At 40.3% G+C, this 25,034-nt stretch overlaps 1 protein-coding gene across 1 annotated transcript in view; it reads left to right on the forward strand.

Moving 5' to 3' along the window:
* Positions 1-25,034, forward strand: part of LOC134340908 (carotenoid-cleaving dioxygenase, mitochondrial-like) — a 58,970-nt gene that overhangs the window by 26,447 nt on the left and 7,489 nt on the right. Inside the window, exons 5-10 of the mRNA XM_063038495.1 lie at positions 1,502-1,604; positions 5,737-5,865; positions 9,993-10,153; positions 15,411-15,578; positions 18,142-18,279; positions 24,475-24,657. Of these exons, the coding sequence (XP_062894565.1) occupies positions 1,502-1,604; positions 5,737-5,865; positions 9,993-10,153; positions 15,411-15,578; positions 18,142-18,279; positions 24,475-24,657 (882 nt within the window). The remainder of the gene's footprint in view (positions 1-1,501; positions 1,605-5,736; positions 5,866-9,992; positions 10,154-15,410; positions 15,579-18,141; positions 18,280-24,474; positions 24,658-25,034) is intronic.

A 25,034-nucleotide genomic window follows, 5' to 3' on the forward strand; every position in this document is an offset into this window, starting at 1 on the left:
ACTATAAAATTTCAGCTGATTCAGATGGATCATAGTGCCCAAGTTCATTGCTCCCTGAAAGTGACTGCACATTGATAAGGTGTAAAGAAGTCATATAGCATTATTGCCCTCATTAATTGCGGCATTGAGTTCAATAGTCTGGAAGTTATATTGTAGGTTTATAAAACTGTGATTACATTGCATCTGGAGTAATGCTTTCCGTTCTGGTTGTTCAATTATAGGAAGAATGTGGGTGCAGAGCAGGTTTACCAAGATTCTGCCTGGATTAGAGGGAATGTGCTGTAATGAGAGGTTGGGCAAATTTGGGTTGTTTTCCTAGGAGTGGTGAAGACCGAGGGGAGAACTGATAGGAATTTATAAAATATGAGAGGCATGGATAGAGTTGCCAGGGTTGAAAAGTCTATTACTAGGTGGTAGGGGATAGTTCAAAGTGAAGCAATATTTTTGCACCAAGAGTGGTACCTGTAATGTGCTGCCAGGTGTGGAGGCAGATATGGTAGATATATTTAAAAGACACTTAGATAGGGACATGAATATGTAGAGAATGGAGGGATTATGGACCATGCGCAGGCAGAAGGGATTACTTGATTAGGTGTTGTTAACTGCTTATTTTGGCACAACATAGCAAGCAGAAATTCTGTTCCTGTGTTGTACTTTTCTACGTTCTATGAATGGTAGAGGACGGCATATGCAACCACCAACAAAATTATAGTGAATTACTCTTTGAGCAGTTGTTGCAATTTTCCAGTTGATTTTTTGGGCAATGTGGAAACAAATTATAATTTTGTAAAGGACTTACAGTTTAAATAAGTATATTTATCTTTCATCAATTTTTATAATGGTATCAGAAAAGACATCTAAATTGTCTCTTAATACCATTTGCTTTTTTAAAAAAAGATAATATATTGTTATAGAGTTGAAATGGGTCATTTTAAAAAGTGTGTGGCAGTTTTGTATACATGAACTGCTTCTTTTAATGTTAAGATAGACCTTAGATCTTAGAACATAGAATGGGATAGTTTAGTATTGGCCCTTTGGCACACAATGTTGTACAGATATTTTAACCTGCTAGTGGACAGAAGCAGAATACTATCAGCCTCAACCTTCTGCGGGTAAGCCAATTCTGAATTCACGCAGCCAGATTTCCATGGATCCCATCCCATGTCTCATGACTTTCTGAGTGAGCCGACTGTTCTAGCTTTATCTTCATCATTCTTAACACATAATATTACTCTTTCTCAAACAGATCCCTAATTTCTTAGTAAAAGAATTTTAGGAAGAAGTTGGTCACTATATGTGATTATTGCATTGAAAGGCAGAGCTGGGACATATCACTTTCCTTTGCTGATTATGCCTCATAGAAGTCGCTCGATATAAATTCAATACACTTTTACCAGAGAAACAGTGGGGTACACTACCAGCTTTGCAGATAGGTTTGCAACTGTATGTTACAAGACACTAAAATATGTACTCTTTATGCTGTCCATGATTTCCTTTGCAGATAAATTTGACCAAATTTGTTGCAGTGAATGGAGCCACAGCCCATCCACATTATGATCCCGATGGGACAACCTACAACATGGGCAACTCCTATGGTAGAAATGGTATGTACAATTGTGAATAACATTATAATTATTTTAATGTATACAAATGTTGTCTGAGAACTACTTGGGGTTGGGCCTATTTAAACCTTAATATTTTCCTTACATATGAGTGGGTGCATTGTGCATCCACAAGTGAAATTCTTGTTCGCTGACATGATTGTAACAGAATCCATGCATACTAACCCTAACTGTATGGTTTTGGAATGTGCAAGGAAACTAGAGCACCTGGCGGAAATCCACACTGTCAAAGGAAGAACGTACAACCTCCTGACAAGCAGCGGTGGGAATTGAACCCTGATTGGTGATCGCTGGTGCCGTAATAGTGTTATGCTAATCACTACACTACTGTGCTACCCATATGCGTGCGTTTGTAAAGGATGAGCAAATTGGAAATCCGCATGGCAGTAACAAATCAAGACTACAACATTTAGAATGTTTTTTATAACATTTCCAAAGGATGTCACACTCCTTTTGGAGAAACATACTCCTTTTTGTTGATCTGGCTGATTTAAATAGAGGTCATCAAAACCACTTATGGAACATATAGAAAGACGTGTTATCAATAAACCTTTCTGGGTGGTGGTTAGACTTGTGCAATATCCTGGAAGAGCTTGCACTTAAGGCCAATGGCAATCATTGGACAGGATGCAGGTAACATGAAGATTTGGTGAGGTTGGTGTAGGTTAGACAGAGGTGTAGGAACCACTGCAGCTTTTGGTATATATTGCTGACAGATATTGGTGTATAGCTGTTCATACCACTGAGCTTGGAATTCTGGGAAATGATGATGAGGATAGTTATAAACCACTGGAGGTTGTGGATAAGTTGCTGGATGTGGAAGTGCACGTGATGCAGTTTGGCAGGAAAATGAGAGACAATATAAGGAGAGTAGTAGAATTTTAAACGTGATACGGGAATTATGTGACCTAGCGTATGTGTCCATAAGTTGTCAAAGGTAACAGGGCAAGTTGAAAGAGCAGTTAGTAAACTTGCAGATTCTGGGCTTCATAAATAGAGAGATAAAGATGAGCTTTATTTGTCACATGTACTTTGAAACAATGGAATGTGTCGTTTGCATTGAGGATGTGCTGGGGTAGCCCTCGGGTGTTGCCATGCTTCTGGCGGCAACAAAATATGGTCTAACCTGTACGCCTTTGGACTGTGGGAGGAAACTGGGCATCCAGAGGAAACCCACATGGTCACAGGGAGAACGTACAAACTCCTTACGTACAGGGCAGTGATTTAACCCAGAACATACAGCTGGCGCTGTTAGTTGTTACACTAACTGCTATGCTACCTTGCCGCAGGGAAAGGGGACAGAAATGAGAATATCAAAACAAGGATATAATGTTGAGACTTTATAAGGCACTGGTGAGGCCTCACTTGGAGTATTGTGAGCAGGTTTGGGCCCTTTATCTTAGAAAGGTTGTGCTGACACTGGAGAGGGTTCAAAGGAGGTGCACAAAAATGATTCCAGGATTGTCACATGATGGCTCTGGGCCTGCATTTACTGGAATTCAGAAGAATGAGGGGTGACCTCACTGAAACCTATCAGATGGTGAAAGGCCTTGATAGAGTGGATGTGGAGAGGATGTTTCCGATAATAGGGGAGTGTGAGACCAGAAGACACAGGCTCAGAATATAGGGGTGTCCTTTTAGAATGGAGATGAGGAGGAATTTCTTTAGCCAGAGAGTGGTAAATCTGTGGAATTCATTGCCATAGGCAGCTGTGGAGGCCAAGTCTTTATGTATGTTCAAGGCAGAGGTTGATAGATTCTTGATTGGTTAGGGCATGAAGGGATACTGGGAGAAGGCAGGAGATTGGGACTGAGAGGAAAATGGATCAGCCATGATGAAACGGCAGAGCAGACTCAATGGGCTAAATGGCCTAATTCTGCTCCTATACCTTGTGGTCTTATAGACTAAAAACTTATGTGCCTTCATGGAACATTTGCCGGCCAGTAGTATAGTGGCGTCTGCACCAGACTTCGAAGCAAATGGTCCCGGGTTCTAATCCAGCTGGGTCTTTGCACACTTTCCATCCATTCTGGATTGAGCGTTGAGCCAGCAACTTGGCCTTTTAAAAAGAAAAAAGACAAATGCTGAAGAAGTGTCAAGGTTACCACACGATGCACCAGAAGGGGAAGTGAGGAACGACAAAATGGAACGTTGGCAATATTGCAACTGAAGACTTGCACAAATATTGGCAGGGAGTGGGCAGAGAGATGATACAGAGACCTTACAGAGAGTGCAGGGATGAGGATTGACTAAGAGAAGCTATGGTTGTTCTCCTTGGAGAGAAGAAGGCTGAGAGGAGCTTGGATTGAAAAATACAAAATTTTGACAAGTTAGGATTAGTAAATCAAGGGGAAAAGGGTCCCTTGGCGGAGAGGTCAATTACCAGATGGTACAGATATACAATGTTCAACGAAAGAACCAAGTGATAATTGAGGAAAAACATATTATGCAATAAACAGTTTTGATCTGAGATGCACATTTAACTTTGGTTTTTAGGATGGAATTAGAAAACCACTTGAAGGCAAAATAAGTTGCAGGCCCATGGGGAAGGAATGAGGGAATGGAGCTTACTGGATTTCTCCATGCACACACTTAATGAGCCGGATGGCCGTCTTCTCTGATTTCCCCATTTCTATTCCAAATTATTTCTTGGATGAAATTGTTATAGAAATGATATCATACAATGATGCCATTGAATTTCTATGAAAAATAAAATGTTATTAAAAACCAAAAAGTTAGCCTATGGACTTCAAACTCTGATTTTGGTTCTACACCTTACTTGCATCTTTCATACAATACGTGGAAGCCCTGGAGATATACAGGTATGTCCAACACCTTGCAGTACATCCCTGGACGCCACTTCAACAATTTTCCTGTGCGTAGTATGTGACACATTAGCAAGTAATGTTGTTGCCTCAGCTCCAGCAGTGTGGTTTTGTCCACAAGGAGCTGCGCATTCTCTTTGTGACCTTGTGGGTTTCCCTCATTTGCTCTGGTTTCCTCCAACATCTCAGAGACAGTCTGGATGGTGAAACAGTTGGCTGCTGTAAAATAAACCTGGCATGGGTGGGTGGTCAGAGAAATGGGTAGTGATCAGAGGAGTAGTAGTTTTGCTTTGAGAGGTAGCATAGACTTGATGGGCCGAATTGCCTCCTTTTACATTGTATGAAAGTAAGAGAAAATTCATGAGAAAGTAAGGTTCTACAGCAACTAAGGAGACTGCTTCAGTTCAGCTTAAAGGGGCTTCCTGAGTAGAGCCCACCCTGTTGTTGGGTACTTGTCTCTTTCCTGGCCTTAGAGTCAGAGTCATAGAGTAAAACATCTAATGGTTTTCTCCACCCACTCACAACATGAACTGCTCTCCAGGCTCCTCTTCGTCACAGGCAGTCCCTTGGAATTATGGAAGGCTTGCAGCATTCTGTGGATCCTGAGATGGCTGCTGAGGCAGACCCTTTCACCCAGCATCTCCATGTGCTCTGAGTGCATGCACTCGAGACTCTCAATACCATGATGGATTCTCCATCTTCATTGTGTAATGGGACAGCGTTTTCCAAGAATCATCAGGGAAGTTACTTTTTTTTAATCAGGGAGACTTTGAGCAGATCTTTGCATAATTTCCTCTCTCTACTTAGTAATTTCTTCTCCTGACAGAGCTCAGGAAAAACGTGTCTGGTCAGAGTACATGTTTTTGGGCATGTGAATATTGTGGTCTACCCAATGTAGCTGACTGAGGCTAATGCTGGTTGGGGCTCAGTGCTGGGGATTCTCGCTTGGGAGTGGATGTTGATGTTAGATCAGTTCCAGGCTCATAAACCTTTCCTGCCAACTTTCCTTATCCACTAACCTTACGCCCGACCCAGCCTTCTGAATTCTGAATGCATCCTTCCCATTCCCTCCAGTAGGCAAATAGAACTATCCTAGATGGGCATCTTGGTTGGCATAGGCCATTTGATACTGGATGACTATATGATTCTAATTCTAGGAGTTGGTCCTGAACTTGCCTGATTTCCTTTACCTGCTCTGTACTACAGTCAGATTACACTAAGGTCTTGGGCACAGACAAACACAAAAAACATGGATCTAATAGGCTGAATATTTGTGTTTTATTTTGTAGGTACGATGTATAATATCATTGCAGTTCCTCCACAACTGTCAGATGATGAAGAGACGCTTCGAGGAGCCAGGATAGTTTGCAACTTTAAACCAGAGGACAGCACAAGGCCTTCTTATTACCACAGCTTTGGTTCGTTGAGCTTACTAACTAATTACTTAAAATGTGAATCAATATTTATGTTTTTTCTCTTGTAAGGATGAACTTCAATATTTGCCTATCATATTAAAACACACTTTTTATATAAAAAACATAATATGAGCTATCTAAATTAACAGTTTCCTTATTTTTAAGAATTTTTTGGTGAGTAACCTAAACATAATATCAAGTATGTAATATGGGTCTTGATTGATGTCAGAAGGAATGAGAGAAGATAATAAAGAAAATCATAAAGTAGAAATTGTTATTCATATTAAACATTGTAAGAAGGATACAGAGAAGGTTGAGGAAGGGGGGAATTATAAGCACAAATTCATTACTGAACTCTTCGGATATTCTGGAACTCAGTAAAATGATTGGTTAAAAAGAAACTATTTCTTTATTATTTCCCCTCCGTGTGGTGTGAGAAGGTGCATTTAGTAATCCTGTATATAATTTTTAAATCTCAGTTTTGGGAGGAATATGTCTAAACTGAAACTGGAGGCATATTATCTATTGACAAGGTGGACTAAATGTCCAGCAGAAGCTATTGAAGCTGAGTTGAATAATAATTCAACTCAGGATGTGGGGAGGATGTTTCTCATAGTAGGGGAGCCTAGGACCGGGGGCATAGCATCAAAATAGAAGGATGTCCCTTTAGAACAGAGATGAGGAGGAATTTCTTTTGCCAGGTGATGGTGAATCTGTGAAATTCGTTGCCACAGATGGCTGTGGAGGCCAAGTCATTGAGTATATTTAAAGCGCAGGTCGATAGGTTCTTGATTAAGATTCAAAATACATTCATTATCAAAGTATATATGTAGTACACAACCCTGAGATTCATCTTCCCACAGACAGCCATGAAACAAAGAAACACCATGGAACCCATTCAAAGAAAACGTCAAACACTCAATGCGCAAAAAAAAGAACAAATCGCACAAATGGCAAAAAAGCAAGTGAAATACACAGAATGCAAAACATCAAACCACACACTCATTGAGACAGTCCAGGAATGTTCAGTTCAGTTTAATTTGGCGCTGTGTTGTTCATTGACTGCTGGCTGCAGAGCCAATCCACCTCGATCAAAGTTGCAGAAAATAGCAATATAAAAAGATTCGGAGTACATTTATTATCAAAGCAAGTGTGCAGTATACAACCCTGAGATTCATGACAGCCATGAAACAAAGAAAACCATGGAACCTGTTCAAAGAAAAACATCAAAAACCCCAATGCGCAAAGAACAAATCGCGCAAATGGCACCAAAAAATGAGCGAAAAACACGGAATGTAAAACACAAAACCACAAGTCATCGAAACAGTTCAGGAGTATTCAGTTCCATTCAATCCAGTGCTGCTTTGCTTATCGACTACAGGCCACTGCACCAATCCACCGCAATCAAAACTGCAGAAAATAGCAACAAGAAACCAGAAGCACATCATAACATGAACTACAGAATCCAATCCACAAACCTCGTTGGTTAAACCTTGCCCAAGACCCAGTACTCCAGCAGCATCGACCAAGAAGGAGAGGGACCGATTGAACATAGACACTTCCTCTGGGAGTAAAGACAGACCAGTCACATGCAGGCCCTTTCCTCTGGCGAGAGAGAGAGAGAGAGAGAGAGAGAGAGAGATATGAAATGTAGGCACCTTCCTCCAGGAGCAGCAAGTGAGAGTGAAAGAGAGAAACAGATCACCAGCAGTCAGACGGTGGTGAACACCCACTCGCCTTCCGCTCTCGTCCTTGTTGATTTCAATTTTCCTTGATGCTTTAATTGTCGGGATCAGCGAGAAATTGAGTCGACTGTGGGCTCATGGTCCGTGTCCAGGCTTCTTGGCCTTGAGGCCATGCACTTTGCTCGAAACCTCACCGAATTCCCTTGGAGCAGCAAAGTGCCAGGTAGCTTAATTGGCCTGAAAATGCACCATCAAAAACTCTTTAGATGGTGTGCATATGATACCGAATTCCTTCCCAACAGAGGAGATAAAAGATTTGAGCTATGGATAAAGAAAGGTCTTACAACCTACCTCTCATTTATAGATAAAAGAGTATTACAAAGTTTCCAAATCCTGCAGGACAAACATGGCCTAGAACATAATGACTTTTTTAGGTACCTTCAAATACGAAACTATGTTAACCAGAGTTGTAGATATACAGACCTATCAACAGTAGAATTAGAATTTTTCAAGATTCTGAATTCGACTTGCAGTTCAATACCTAGTAAATCAGTTTCTCGCCTATATAATGCACTCTCCCATGCTAAAAATGTAAATACACTGTATATTAAAGAGAAGTGGGAGAAAGAAGCGGGGTTGGTACTTTCAGAGGAGACTTGGGGGAAAATCTGCAGCTTTCAATGGTCCTCGACTAATTCTTTGACTTGGAGAGAACATTGTTGGAAAAACATTATAAGATACTTCAAGACCCCATATCAGGAAAAATATAAAGATACAAATGTGATGTGTTGGAGAAGGTGTGGCTCCAAGGAGGCAAATCATTTTCATATTTTCTGGGATTGCCCTAAATTAAGTCTATTTTGGGAAGGTATTCATAGAACATTAGTTAAGGTACTTAGGTCCCAGATACCTCTGAACTTTGAGACGCTCTATTTGGGGCATGTATTGTTCCTTGAACAGAAGGAAGATATAAAGTTGCTGCAGGCCCTCTTAGCGGCAAGTAAGAAATCAATCACTAGAAAATGGCTAAATCCAATACCACCTACATTAGAAGATTGGTACGAAATTATCTTGGAAATATTTAAAATGGAAAAGTTGACTTACTCCCTGAGAACTCAAAAAGAAACATTTTATCAAATCTGGAATAAATGGATTGAATATATAACCCCAATGCGAGCAGACTTTAGATGACTCTCCTAATGATTTATATCGCTCTTCTCATCAACACAGTAATATTGCTAACGTAAGCACCCCTAGTCTAAATGTTTGTTGTTTTTTTTTGGAAAATAGAGAATTAACACAAGTAAAGGGAAAGATTTGGGAAAGGGATAAAAAAAAAATGAAAAAATTAAGTGAATAAGTACATAGGGATTGGATAATTATGTCTGCGGGCAGGAACAAGCACGAACAAATTGGGATATAAACACCTACAATGGTTGGTATATAGGCTTGTATGCAACATTTTGGACCAGTGGAAATGGTCCAGAAGGGTTGTATGGAAACTATTATTACCATTTTTCTTAACAACTAATTTCATTACTTAGCCTAATAGGTTAGATTTACCACAGTACATAATTATCTATTTAAATGTTTATTTTCCTTTTATATCATCTCAATGTGTACTTAAGAATGTATAAATAATTGTAGTTTTATACATATAAAAAAATGGAAAAGGTAAAAAAAAGAAAATGCACCATCAAACTGTAGATCACAGGCTCCAATAGTAGTAGAATCACATTTGAAAGAAGAAGAAGAAGAGGCAAAAGAAATGAAAGAAGCAGTTTTGTGAACTGTCTGAAGGATGTTGCTCTTGGTCGTGTGGTTCACTGACATCATCTTTCATAGAGGATATGTGATTTAAAAAAAGGAGAAACCAGAAAACATCATAACATGAACTACAGAGTGCAATTCAATTATTCAGGGCATCAAAAGTTATGGAGAAAAGGCTGGAGAATGGGATTGAGAGGGATGATAAATCAGCCGTGATGGAATGGTGGAGCAGATTCATTGGGCCGTGTGGCCTAATTCTGCTCCTATGTCTTATAGTTTTATGGTCTTATAGTCAATTCAGCTTCAAATAATAGCTGAACCAAAATTAACTTTTGGCAGATCTTTTATTTAAATGCATCTGACTGGGAAAGGTTTTGAGGAAAGTAGAGATAAGAATAGACTTAAACTTTAAAATCCTCCACTTTTATCTTAAAAGCTTCCAGTTGTGATCAGAGCACTTAAGTGAAACCTTTATTGAACCAGATAAAATTGGTTCATATTCCATACCAAGTCCAAACAAATCAGATTACAAATTATATACTTTCAAGCAGAAACAGAGATTCTTGTTTCATTTATAATTGATTTAACCACTGACTACATACCCATAACACGTATAGAACGGGCGTTGGAATTTTATAATCCTGTACTTACAGCATCTCTTTTTTTCTGTGATAGGAATGACCAAAAACTACATCATATTTATTGAGCAACCTCTAAAAATAAATATAATGAAAATTCTCACCTCCCGGCTCAGAGGTAAAAGTTTCGACTGTTCAATAAGTTGGGAGCCAGAACTCAACACCATTATCCATGTAGCTAATAAACACACCGGAGAGGTAACTCACTCATACCTTTTGCAGATTTTTATCTTTGTTCCTATGTGGACATGCCATGTTGCCATCAGAATGTGTGGCAACACTTGTGGGCTGCCCCCAGCACATCCTTGAGCATATTGGTTGTTAGTGCAAATGACACATTTCACTGTATGTTTCAATGTACTGTACATGCGATAAATAAATCTGAATCTGAATTGTATCGATGCATCAAAGGCTGTTGGGAAGTACGATTTGTTCGGAGATGTCATTTCTGAAACTTGTTCAACTATGAAGAAGGATATTCATGTTGTGAAAGAACTTAAGTGATATGATAATGAAGTAACAATATCCCAATATTGTCTGCCACACCAATCATATCAGAATCAGGTTTAATATCACTGGTATTCATTGTGAAATTTGTTGTTATGCGCCAGCAGAACATTGGAATACATAATAATAATAAAAACTGTAAATTACAATAAGAATATACAGTGTCTATAAAAAGTAATTACCCCCTTTGGAAGCTTTCATGTTTTATTGTTTTACAACATTGAATCAAAATTGATTTAACTTGGCTTTTTTTTGACATCGATCAACAGAAAAAGACTCATGTCAAAGTGAAAACAGATCTCTACAAAGTGATCTAAATTAATTACAAATATAAAACACAAAATAATTGATTGCATAAGTATTCATATTCTTTAATATAGCACACCAAATCATCACTGGTGCAGCCAATCGTTTTTAGAATTACATAATTAGTTAAATGGAGATCAGTTTTTGGAGGCATGCACAGTCAAGGTGTTTCAATTGATTGTAGTAAAAGTGCACCTGTGTCTGGAAGGTCCAGCTGCTGGTAAGTCAGTATCCTGCAAAAACTACACCATGAAGACAAAAGAACACTCCAGGCAACTAAGCAAAAAAGTTATTGAAAAGCACAAGTCTGGAGATGGATACAGGGAAATCCTGGAGCAAAACCTGATGCAATCTGCAAGAGAATTGCAGCCTGGGAGAAGATTTGTTTTCCAGCAAGACAATCACCCCCAAGCATAAAGCCAAAGCTACACAGGAATGGCTTAAAATCAGCTGTTCACTCACGATCCCCATGCAGTCTGATAAAGCTTGAGCAGTTTTGTAAAGAAGAATGGGGAAATTTTGCAGTGTCCAGATGTGCAAAGCTGATACAGACCTATCCACACAGACTCAAGGCTGTAATTGCTGCCAAAGGTGCACCTACTAAATACTGACTTGAAGGGGGTGGATATTCATGCAATCAATTATTTTATGTTTTATTACTTTAGATCACTTTGTAGAGATCTGCTTTCACTTTGACACAAAGAATCTTTTTCTGTTGATTGATATCAAACAAAGCAAAATTAAATCCATTGTGATTCAATGTTGTAAAACACTAAAACATGAAAACTTCCAAGGGGATGAACACTTTTTACAGACACTGTATAAAAAATTTAATTAAATAAATAGTGCAAAAAGAGAGGAAAAAGTTGTGAGGTGGTGTTCATGGGTTCACTCTGTATTCAGAAATCTGATGGCAGAGGGGAAGAAGCTGTTCCTGAAACATTGAGTGTGTGTTTTCAGGCTCCCGGACATCCTCCTTGATGCTAGTGTAGGTTTTTGGAAATAAAGTGACGTGAGGCATTTTATGTTTAAGAAAAACCACAACAACTAATTTATTGTACTTCAAACACTGAACACAAAGCATGGTAACCCAACTTCATGTAGTTACATCATTATGTCAGACCAGCCTCTTAAAGCGAACCCCAACTCAATGTCAGTGGCTGTGAATTATGTACATTTCTACCAATTACATTATCCTTCACAGCCCCCCCCCCCAGAATTCACTAAAACCAGCATTGTGAGCCTGTCTGGAGCTCGGATGAGCTGCCTGGCTCGGGTCCCATGTTCCATGAGTGGAGGAACAGCAGGTGCCTCTGGCTCATCCCAAGGTATGTTGATGCACTCATAGTCATGTCGTGATAGCAGGGACATGGTAGCAGAATCCTCAAAATCTTGATGGGCTGGTTTAAGGTGATCTACCAAAATACATACAGGCTTACCCCTCCTATCTATAAGTATTTTCTCTCCATTCCAAAATGTGAAACGAGCCATCGTAAAAGGGCCTAAGGGGATGTTGGTGTGCATGTTATTTCTGGTCCTCACTGACTGTATACACATGGTGATGAAGTCAAAGATCCAGTTGCAGAAGGAGGTACAGAGGCTCAGGTTTTGGAGCTTGTTGATTAGAACTGAGAGTATGATTGTGTTGAATGCCGAACGGTAATCAATAAATAGCACCCTGATGTAGACATTCCTTCTGTCCAAGTGATCCAAAACCATGTGGAGAGCCAGTGAGATGACATCTGCTATAGACCTGTTATGATGATAGCCATTCATGATGTTAGGTTTCACTTTGTAGAAAGTAATGGTCTGCAAACCCTGCCAGAGCTGTTGTGCATCCAATTCCATCTCTAACCTCAATCAAAATTGTTTTAATGTTCTTAAGATAGCCTTCCATAGGTCGTACCTGGACTTCTTGTATAGTTCTGGATCACCAGTCTTGAATGCCACATATCTAGCCATCAGCAGACTGTGAATCTTCTGGTTCATTCACGGGTTTTGGTATGGGTATGTACAGTATCTTCTCAAAGGCAGACACATCCACACAGGTCTTGATGAAGTCGATGACAATTGTGGTGTATTCATTCAGATTTGAAGATGAATCCCTGAATAATTGTCCAGTCCTCTGTCTCCCTTGTTCATACCTTCTTGATATCATCACTCGTGCTGTGGTCTTTAGTCTTTGCCTATATGCTGGGAGTAGAAGTACATCTAGGTGATTAGACCTTCCAAAGTGTGGGCATGGAATAACTGTGGTCAAGTGTGTTTGCTGCTCCGGTTAAGTAGGTGATATGCTGGTTGTAGTTGTTCAGAGACTTCTTCAAACTGGCCTGGTTGAAATCTCCTGCAATCATAGGGAAGGCATTAGTGTGCACTGTTTCGTGCCTGCTGCTTACGGTGCTCAGCTTCTCCAATGCCTGTCTGATGTTGGCCTAAACATTAGCAGAAGGTAATGCATTTTCCAGCTGCAGCTTTCTGCTGATTCAATTCAATTCAAGTTTAATTGTCATTCAACCATACATGAATATCCATGAATACAACCAAACAAAACAGCATTACTCTGGGGCAGGGTGCAAAACACAGCACAAAGCACACATAGCATATACAAGGTAGCAAGCACATTAACATATCAGTAAGATACAGCCACACACAAAAAAAAGTCCAGACCTGAGCCATGAATGCTGCAGAAATCTGCAGCTGATCACAATACAGCTTGTCTTCTGCTGAGTGAACACTGGGGGCAGCACCGATTCCAGCATGGACACTGCACCACACCACCCTTGGTGGCTGTAAAAAGGAGACACTGCAGTTTGAGGACTACTCCTCACTACAACTGAGGTCACACAGCTCCCCGGCCATCTGACCCTGCTCACTGCCAGTAAGTCTGTGAATCGAACTTGTGGCATTCCACATTAACAATGTGCAAAAGGGTCTTGCGATTACAAGAAAAGTGACCAAGGCGGTCACTCACTATTAGACTGTACTGCGCAGCAGCATGATGTGCAGCTCCTTCACTTTCTCTGCCAACCAGCAACTCGCTGATGGGGTAGATCTGCAATAATTTTAAGTTCTTAATGTCTAGCATGATCTTGTGATCATAAAAAATACATTTAAAAAGGAGAATGGCACTTTTTGTTGACCCCATAGAAGCAGCTGTGATCGAATGTGCTGCCATCTTGCTGGAAATCTTCAGCAATGGACACAAAATACCAGAGGAACCCAGCAGGTCAGGCAATATCTATAGAGGGAAATAAAGAAAATGACAATATTCTCATTCTTGCATCATGTGTTTTCAAGATGGTGATTTCAAGGACAGTGTTGGAATAAGCCTTTCAACAAATCACTTAGCTGCCATTTCAGCGATATAAAAATATGGTATAGAAAGAGGAAGAGGGCCAGCCAAAGATGTCCCTGATAGCTCTGTTGGTAAATATGTATTTTAGAATTACATGTGGGCATTGAAGATCTAGAACTCCATTCTTGTTTCCTGAACCTGTGTTGTTGGTTAATCCCAGCCAATATGATTCTGTGAGCTCGATTATTGACAAGGTGCTCTTTGGAGAAAAAAATCATGATTCCTTTTGGAAGGTTCAGACTTTCAGACTTTGTGTATGGTCAGGCCAATGTATGTTCAGTGTGGATGACAGCCCTATCGTTATTGATGACGAGCTCCTGTTATGTCATGTTGTCTTTGGTTACAAGGTGAACGATTTGGTAAGAATGGCAGAACGTTATATAAAATACAGTTCAGGAAGCATCAACCAAATGTGAATTATGGTGCTGTTTCACCCCAAAATCATCACATTTCCTAGAAAGCACAAATTGGGACAAAATCTCACGCGTCTGTGCATTTGCAGCTTGGACTATACTGAGGAAGTTCAATACCATATGCACCAAATGATGAACTTGATTGGCACATCCACCAACCGAAGTATTTATTCCCTCCACTAATGTTGCAGCATGTGCCACCTACAAAATACATGGCAGCACCTCCACCTGCAGATTCTCCTCTAAATTGCACCTGTGCTGACTCGGACTTAGAAATAGATTGCCATTTGTTCATTGTTTCTGGGGCTAAATCCAGGAGCTCCCTGCCCAACATCATTGTGGGAGGACTTTCATGAGGCACTGCAAATGTTAAGAAAGGTATCAAGAGCAATTACTGATAAAGTCAATAAATAAACAATAAAGTCCTGCCAGCAAGGACCACAACTTAAAAAAATGAATAAGCAAAAGAAAAAGCTGGAAAGACTTCTCTCTCAGAGAAGTTGTCGCACTTGAATCCTTTCCTATGTTAATTGGCAGACATCATAAACATTTCTAAGGCTGGATGTAACTGAGGATGTAACACAAGTCTACATAATTGAGGTAACTTGCATTCAAATTCCATCATGAAGATTTGAAGATTTAAATTCAGTTTATAAAAATCTGGAAATAAAATTCTTGTGTCTAAAAGGATGTAATGCTGAAGCCTTATAAGGCATTGGTCAGACTGCACTTGTAATATTGAAACACTGTTAAGATACATCCTGATTGAACAATAAACCCATACTTTTAAACAAGTATACTCAAGAGCAAGTGAACATTGGCCTGCTTTCTGTAGCAGTGGGATGCATTAATTATTCTTTTTAAATTTCTGAAGGTGAATCCCTTCAAATATTACACCGAAGCCTTCTGCTTGTTTCATCATATCAATGCCTTTGAGGATAATGGCTTTATTGTACTTGATTACTGCCGTTTTGAAAGTGGGAAATTTCTGAACAAAATAACTCTGCAAAACCTGCGGCAAAGTGGCGAAGAATTGGATGAGGTAAAACAAAACATTATTTATACTTTCTGCTTTTATACTTACTGGTTTTGGTGTTCTAGATTGTTTACAATTAGCCAAATTATCAAAATCAAACTCAAAATAAAATTTATTATCAAGGTATGCATATGTTAACCATATACTATATTGAGATTCATTTTCTTGCAGGCATTTACAGGAAAATAAAGAACTACAATAGAATTTATGTAAAACTATATATAAATGAAGACTGACAAACAGTCAGTAAAATGTGCAAAGAAGTAAAATTGTGAGGTAAAGAGTCCTTGAACGTGAGTCTGTTATAGGTTGTTAAATTCACTCAGAGTTGTGGTGAATGAAGTTATCCAGGCTGTTTCAGGAGCCTGATGGTTATGGGGTAATGAGTATTCCGAAAACTCTGCCGTGGATGGTTGCTAGCCGAGCTGTGAAAGGAGGAGGGTTGGGCATGGAGCTAGCAACCCATCCCTGTAAAAACCTAGAGCTATAGGAACGCCAACAGAAGTTTCAAATCCATCATCCCGGGAGAGGAAGGATCTTCACCTAGAAGACATATAGATGGGCTACACCTGGACTTGAAAGACTGGCCCAGGACAGAGGACTGGCAAGCTGCTATCATTGGCCTGTGTCCGATTAGGGGTGACGGGCTTAAGAAGAAGAAGGACGACTGTATTCCTAAACCTGAGGTGTGGGATCCAAAGCTCCTGTACCTCCTTCCTGATGGCAGCAGCAAGGAGAGAGCATAGTCTGGATGGTGGGGGTCCTTGATGATGGATACTTCTTTCTTGTGACAGTACTCCATGCAAATTTGCTCAATTGTGGGAAGGGCTTTGCCTGTGAACAACTGGGCTGTGTCCACCAATTTCTGTAGATTTTTTTCATTCCTAGGCATTGGTGTTTCCATACCAGGCTGTGATGCAGTTAGGATACTCACCTCAGTGTAGATGCTTGTCAATGGTTTTGGTGATAGGTTGAATCTATGTAAACTTTGAAGAAAGTGAAGGCACTGTTGTGACTTTGTAATGGAGCTTATGTATTGGTCCCAGGACAGGTCCTCTGATATGATAACGCCAAGGAATTTAATGGTACTGACCCTGTTCACTTCTGATCCCATAATGAGGACTGGCTCATGGACTTCCTTCTATAGTTATTAATAATTGCCTTATGAGTTTGAGATGAGTGATCTTTGGTGTCAAAACATCACAAGAATACAAAGAATATTTTTAGTAATAATATTTACACTCAGTGTTACCTCCTCTACCTAATAATGTGTGGTTATTTGAGTTACTGTCACCTTCCTGTCAGCTTGAACCAGTCTGGCCATTTTCCTCTGACTTCTCTCATTAACAAGGTGTTTTCACCCACAGAACTGTTGTTCACTGGATTTTTTTTTTGTTTCTCACACCGTTCTCTGTAAACTCTAGAGACTGTTGTACCTGAAAATCACAGGAAATCAGCGGTTTTCTACATACTCAAAGCCCCAACCCCGTCTGGCGCCAACAATCAACCCATGGTCATGGTCACTTAGATCACATTCTGATGTTTGGTCTGAACAACAACTGAACCTTTTGACCATGTCTGCATGCTTTTATGCATTGAGTTGCTGTAACCTTGTGAGCCCAATATCAGTGGTAGGGAAAATGCAATAATTAATTATTAAGAAATGATAAAGTAACATTGAGAAATAGTTACAAGATTTGTTAGAGCTGACGTGGATTTATGAAAGGCAAATCACATTTGACAAATTTGCTGGAGCTTATGAGGCTTTAAGCAAAAGAATAAATAAGCGGGGTTCAATAAAGTACAATGAAGGTTCACCAGATTAATCCTGAGATTGGAAGTTTGTCCTATCAGAAAAGGTTAAGCAGTCTGAGCCTATACTCTAAAATTTAGAAGAATGAGAGGTAATCTCAATGAGATATAACATTTATACTTGGCTTGTCAGAATAGATAATGGGATGATGATTTCTCTGTCTGAATTGTCTTGAACCAGGGGTCACTGTATCCAATTGGCTATTCAGCACTGAGATGAGAAGAAATTTCATCACTCAAAGGGCAGTGATTCTTTGGAATTTTCAATACAATAATTAAGTGGAGGCTCAGTAACTGTGTATATTCAGGAAAGGTTAATAGCCTTTTGAATATTAAGGGTATCAACCCATTTGTAGCTGAAAGTGATACTGAGGTAAAATGTCAGCCACAATCCTATTAAATGGTAATGCAGGCAATTGATACTATCTCTAATGTTATTATTTTCCTTCGACCCTCAACTCCACAATATTTTTCTATTCTCTTCTTTAGAAGTCCTTGGAACAGTCTAGGCCAGGGGTTCCAGAACTTTTTTTTTATACCATGGACCCCTACCATTAATTGAGGGGTCCATGGATCCTATGTTGGGAATCCCTGATCTAGGTTTTGGCCTTCTGCTCTGATTGCTTCTTATTTCACTCTGTATGGCACCTTCATCAACATTAGATTGGTTATTCACTATAGTCCTGAATTTGTTGCCTTTCTAGTGACCTACTGTAAAGGTTCTTGTTAATGCATTTTAACATATTTTGCATTTTAGTTTTACAATACAATTCCAAAAGGATTGCCGTACAGGCTTGTTTTGCCTTTGAACATTAACTCCAACAGATCGACTGAAGAGAACCTCAACACTTTAACATACAGCAGCGCACTTGCCTTCCGAAAGGCAGAAGGAAAGGTATGTTCTTTATTTGCTGTCAGCATGCCAATCTTTATTTAATTTTTATGAAATACAGACTGTTTCTTGTTTGTAGTTAGCTTCCTTATGAATGATGGCCAAAGTTAAATGTACTCATTTAAATTTTAAATATATTACATTTTTGGCTACTGCGATCCCTCTCTCCCTAACGATACTGTAAAAATGCCGTAATTTCTGACAGAATGTGTAACAGGCACCACACAGTATACACAAGTGCAATAACCATTTGCTAATAGCAAATACAACAGCCAGACTGTGCAGTCAGTTGGTGTAAATTCCTGGTTTCACGCTTGAGTTGCCATATGTAAGCTCTGTCTGAAGCCTCTCAACCTCCCACAGCCAAACACAGACTCAGCAACACAGAGAATGCTCTGTCAGTACAATTTAAAGGGATAGTTAATTATTTACACATCAGTAGATTATTTAGATCGATTGTTACTACAGTTCTGTGTATCTTGGGAACTTTTTCCCCACTGATCAAGAGTCGATGGAAAGTTGTCGGGATAGAGTAGAAATAACCTGCCACTACCTGTAAGGAGTTTGCACATTTCCCCCGTGACTGCGTGTGTTTCCTCCAGGCGCTCTGGTTTCCTACACAGTCCAAAGACATACCAGTTGATAGATTGATTGTCCTGTGATTAGGCTGGCACTAAATTGGGGGATCGCTGGGCGGCGTGGCTCAAAGGGCCAGAAGGGCATACTCCGCGCTGAATCTCAATCAATAAATAACTACATACACTTTTCGATGCTTGCAGCATAATAATGTGTACAAACAATTTCAGTTGGTCTAATTGATTTCTCGCTGACATTATAACTAGGAGAATGGATAGAAGTTAAAAAGATGAGAAAAAAAACTTAGGGAAGAATAAGGAGGATGGATTTTTAGTTTTGTTGCTATCAGATGCTCTCTGGCCTGCTAACAATTTTCAGAATTTAGACTTTATACTATAGTGCTGGTAGAGGTCTCACCCATGAAGACCAGATAGCATCAGAGGTGATAACTGCGATTGTTTTCTAAGATTAGAGTTAAGGCAAATAGTGAGGCAGAAAAGAAAGACTATTACATTACTGACCTGGGAGTGATTGATACAGAGAGCCTCTAAGCACTTAGCTCTGCACTTGAAATGTCAGGTTATTCCTCATCACAATCACTAATTGCTTTATGATGTTTTGAGTACTCACTGTATACTGTATTTATCTATTCATATCCTCATTGAGATCAAATAATTCATGAAAAATGAAGATCCTATTATTTAAGAATATACTGCATACATTATAGGAAGAATTTGATTATATAGGAGAGGGTCATTATTTATCAGAATGATGTCAAGACCAGAAAATCTTAGCTGAGAGGAATGTTCATAGACAAGGTAAAATGAGCAGAACCAAATAGTCTGTGTGAAGGATTGAAAGTTTATTAAGTATAAAATGTTATAACTTCAATAACAAATGATAGTTCATGAGTAGCTCACCACCGTTGGTCTCTGGAGCCCATTGAACACAGACACTACTCTCAGAACATCCCATTGGTCCCATTTCCCCACTTACTTCCGGTGTCTCACATAACTATCTATTCTGTTGTATCAACCACCTACTCCACTGATAAGTTACAGTGGTATATTAACCCACCAACCAGACAGTCTAAGGAAGGAGGGAGGAAACCAGAGCACCTATGGAAAATGCTCGTTCACAGGGCATAGAATATAGAACAGTAGAGCACAGTACTGGCCCTTCAGCCCATGATGTGCGGCCTATATAAACATACTAAATGATCAGAATCAGAATCAAGTTTAATATCATCGGTATATGTCATGAAATTTGTTAAATTAGCAGCAGCAGTACAATGCAATACATCAGCAGTCCCCAACCTTCTTTGCACCGCAGGCCGGTTTAATATTGACAATATTCTTGCGGACCGGCCGATGGGGAGGGTCGGGGGTGGCGTTAGTCACGAACTGAATATAGGTGGTAAGTCAACTATCAGTCACTTATAAGTGGCTAATATACTCAATTTCGTTTCTAAAAGGGTTTATCTAATGAATTTAATATTAAACACAGCGCATATTTTCCTTGCATGAATATAGTGATAAGTCAATTATAAGTCGCAGAGATATGATGTTGGAAATGGAGGCAACGTTTTCAGTGCTTTCGTGGCTATCTCAGGATATTTAGCCTTGACTTTGATCCAGAATGCCTGCAGAGATGTTATGTCAAACATACTTTTCAGCCCACCGTCATTTGCAAGCTTGAGGAGTTGATCTTCCCGCGCTGACATGGATGATTCACCATAGACATTCACAAACAGGTCACAGACCCATTCCTTTGCACGTCTTGGGTCATTTGCGGTTGGGAAGTAACGCTCGAATTCTGTTAACAGCGAAGATAGGTGATCGCGCACCAGCTGTGAGAAGGACGGTGCAGCCTCAGTCTCTCCCAAATTCCCAGCTAATGTTGGGACATGTCAAATATGCCCCTGTCCACTCGCCGTCCCTATAGTTCCAGATTGGCTTTGAAAGCAGACACTTTATCTGCCAACTGGAAGACAGTTGTCATTCTCCCCTGAAGTGACAAAATGAGTTCATTGAGCAGGTTGAAGATGTCACACAGATAAGTGAGTTTTGCTATCCACTCCTCGTCACTGAAGTGTGCTGCCAGTGGTGACTTTTTTCTGAAAGAAATCTCTGTAGCTGCTCTCTTAACTCAAAAACCCTGGCCAGGACTCTACCCTTGATAGCCACCTGACTTCAGTGTGTAAGAGAAGGCGTTTGTGCTCTGCATCCATTTCCTCGCAAAGCTGCTCAAACAGATGCGAGTTAAGGGCTTTTGCTTTGATGTGCTTCAATATGCTGTTAAGATCAGGTGACATTTTTCGGCTAGCCAGCATTTCCCTGTGTGTGACACAGTGGGTAGACTGGCATTCAGGAGCAACCTCTTTGACTCGGGTATTGAAACCAGACAGCCATCCAGTCATAACTGCAGCCCCGTCTGTGCATATTCCAACACAGAATGACCAGTCCAGTTTGCCTGACATGTAGTCACTCAAAGACTTGAATAGTTCTGCCCCAGTTGTGTTAGTTGGCAGCGGCAGTGCACACAACATATCCTCGTGCACATCATCTTGAAATATATATTGCACATAAACCAGCAGTATTGCCTTGTTGTCGACATCGGTAGACTCGTGGACCTGGATAGCGTACCATTGTGACTCGTTAAGCCGTTCCAACAGCTGTGCTTCGATGTTCTCGGCTATGTCATCGATTCTCCTTGAAACTGTGGTAGCTGAAAGAGAAACCTGTGCCATCTTGTTAGCTGCAGCTTCTCCCAACAGCTCACGGCACATGTCCTTGGCAGCAGGCAGAATCAATTTTTCACCAACAGTGAAAGGCTTCTTAGCCTTAGCAATACAGCTAGCCACTAAGTAGACGCTCTCAGAGCAGCAGCATGTGTGGAGGTGGTGATTCTCAGCACTTGCTTCTGTTCCACTTGCTCACGTTTTTTCCGCTCAAAAAACTCAACGGGTTTGTCTTTAGTGTAGGGTGCTTGGACTCAAGGTTATGAAGCAGTTTTGAGGGCTTCATTGCCTCATTAGACAGCTTGTCTCCACATATCACACACAGGGGGGCTTGGAGTGTGTGAGTCACCGGTCGTAATAAAACCATATTTTATGTACGACTCGTCGTACTTTCTGTTGAAGGAAGCTTTCTTTTTTTTTTGCTGTCTCGGCCTCAGCTGTCCCTGCGTTGTTATCATCATCGTTAGGCCTTTTATGTCCCCTACCACCTCTTCCAAAGAAACTCTCAAGCGGCATTTGTTTTTTTACACATGGAGTAGTTGTAGGTTAATGACCAACTGATGACCCCACGTGGGTAATGACCTTGCGTGCGTTCAAATTCAACAGTGGGCGTGACAGGGAATGAGGAAAGGTGCAGCTGACTCATATCGTTTCATATCGCCAAATCATATCGTTTCCTTGCGGCCCGATAGCACATGCTTTGCGGCCCGGTACCGGTCCGCGGCCCAGTGTTTGGGGACCACTGCAATACATGATAAACACATATAAATAAATAAATAAATAGATCACAGTAAATATATATGTTTATGAGTTAAATTAAAAATAGAATTAAAACAGAAAAAAGGTGAGGTAGTGTTCATGGGTCCAATGTCCATTTAGAAATCGGATGGCAGAGGGCAAGAAGCTGTTCCTGAATTGCTGAGTATGAGCCTTCAGGCTTGTGTACCTCTTTCCTAATGGTAACAATGAGAAGCAGGCATGTCCTGGGTGATGAGATTCCTTAATAATGGACACCGCCTTTCTGGGGTACTGCTCCTTGAAAATGTCTTGGATACGATGGAGACTAGTATCCAAGAAGGAGCTGACTAATTTTACAACTTTCTGTAGCTTCTTACAATCCTGTGCAGTAGTAACCTCACCACCCCATACCAGACAGTGATGCAGCCTGTCAGAATGCTCTCCACGGTCCATCTGCAGAAGTTTTCAAGTGTTCTGGGTGACAAACCAAATCTCCTCAAACTCCTAATGAAATATAGCCACTGTCTTGCCCTCTTTATAGCTGCATCAATATATTGGGAGCAGGTTAGATCCTCGGAGATCTTGACACCCAGGAACTTGAAATTGCTCATTCTCTCCACTTCTGATCCCTCTATGAGGACTGGAGTGTGTTCCCTTGTCTTACCCATTCTGAAGTCCACAATCAGTTCTTTGGTCTTACTGACAGTGAGTGCAAGGTTGTTGCTGTGATACCATTCAACTAGCTCATATATCTCGCTCCTGTACACCCTCTCTTCTCCATCTGAGATTTTGCTAACAATGGCTGTATCATTATAGATGGTATTTGAGCTATGCCTAGCTGTATAGTCATGGGTATAGAGAAAGTAGAGCAGTGGGTTAAACACACACCCCTAAGGTGTGCCTGCGTCGATCATCAGCGAGGAGGAGATATTATTACCAATCCGCACAGATTGTGGTCTTCAGGTTAGGAAGTCGAGGATCCAATTGCAGAGGGAGGTACAGAGGACCAGGTTCTGTAGCTTTTTGATTGGGATGGTAGGAATGATGGTGTTGAATGTTGAGCTATAGTCAACGAACAGAATCCACATATACGTAGGTGTTTGTATTGTCCAGGTGATCTAAGGCCGTGTGAATAGCCATTGAAATTGCATCTGTCGTAGACCTATTGTGGCAATAGGCGAATTGCAATGGGTCCAGATCCTACCTGAGGCAGGTGATTATTCTAGCCATGACCAACCTCTCAAAGCATTTCATCACTGTAGACATGAGTGCTACTGGGCGATAGTCATTAAGGCAGCTCACACGACTCTTCTTGGACACTGGATCAATCTATCCCTTCCCTACTACACAGATCAGAACCATCCATTTTTCTTCTATCCACATGACTATCTAAGGGTCTTTTAAATGTTACTATTCTATCAGTCTCTACCACCATTCCAATAGGGTGTTCCACAAACCTACCAATCTGTGTAAAAAAAATTACCTCTGGTGCCCCGTCCCCAACCTTACCTCCACTCACCTTAATCAGGTGCCCTATGCTATTGGCCATTGCTGCCCTAGAAAATAGGTTTGGTTGTCCACTCTATGTATGCTCATAAATAAAAATTCAAGAAGGGTTCAACAACATAGAATAGATTGGATAATTTCTGATGTTTACAAAGTCAAAAAGCTGCAGTTCCTGTGTATCTGAAATAAAATTAGCATGGAAGCACTCAACAGATCGGACAACATCTGTGCAAAGTGAAACACAGATAACGTTTCAGCTGGAAGACCCTTTAGCATTTGCAATGATTACTGTTTTTGTTGTATAAAGTTATGATAGACTAGATAGAATAAACACATCAAAATCTAGGAAGCATCTGGTAGGACAATTGGAGGGAAGATGAGGGAAGGTTTTTCTCTCGAGGGGTTGTAGTGTTCTGAAGCTCAATGCCTGAGTGAGTGGTAGAGGCAGAAACCCTCATCACATTTTCTAAGTACTTGAGACCAGGGACCCTCAGGGCCATGGATCCCAGCACAGGAAAGTGAAATTAGCTTTTGCAGTTCTCCTTTTAAACAGTACTTACCCAATGGACAAAGTAGCCTTCTTTTGTAAAATTTCCGTGATTCTTTTCTGCAATACAATGGTTTTTTTTCTTCTATAGATTTGGTGTGAGTCTGAGAAGCTCTATGATGATGATTTTCTGGATGAAGGTGGAATGGAATTTCCACAAGTTAACTATGCAAAGTGCAGCGCCAGAAAATACAAATACTTTTATGCATGTGGATCCAACCATGTCATACCGAACTCTCTAATAAAGATGGACGTGGATACAAAGAAATATAAGGTATAAGTGAAGTGAAATCTAATAATGTTGTCATGGTACATGTGGACCAGCCCTAGTTTGAAAATCTGTGCCTTTTTTCTGTCTTTAATCATTATTTTGAATGAATGATCAGTTGTGAACCTCCTCTGTGCTTTGCTTTGAATAACGGTGGAATAAAATTATCCATATAGAAATAATACTTCCTCTGTATTTTGTGATGGGACCTTGCTTGATCAGAACTGAAGATCTATTTGGAACATCAATGATAGAGGCAATTAAAGAAGAAGAATGGGTGAACAGATACATGGATCTATTGGATTGAATAGACTGTCTCTATATCATAAATTCTAGACATTTCCCTGCCATTGAGACAAGAAAATATTGCATTAAAGTGTAGG

This window comes from Mobula hypostoma, chromosome X2 (assembly GCF_963921235.1).
Source record: "Mobula hypostoma chromosome X2, sMobHyp1.1, whole genome shotgun sequence".
NCBI lineage: Eukaryota > Metazoa > Chordata > Chondrichthyes > Myliobatiformes > Myliobatidae > Mobula > Mobula hypostoma.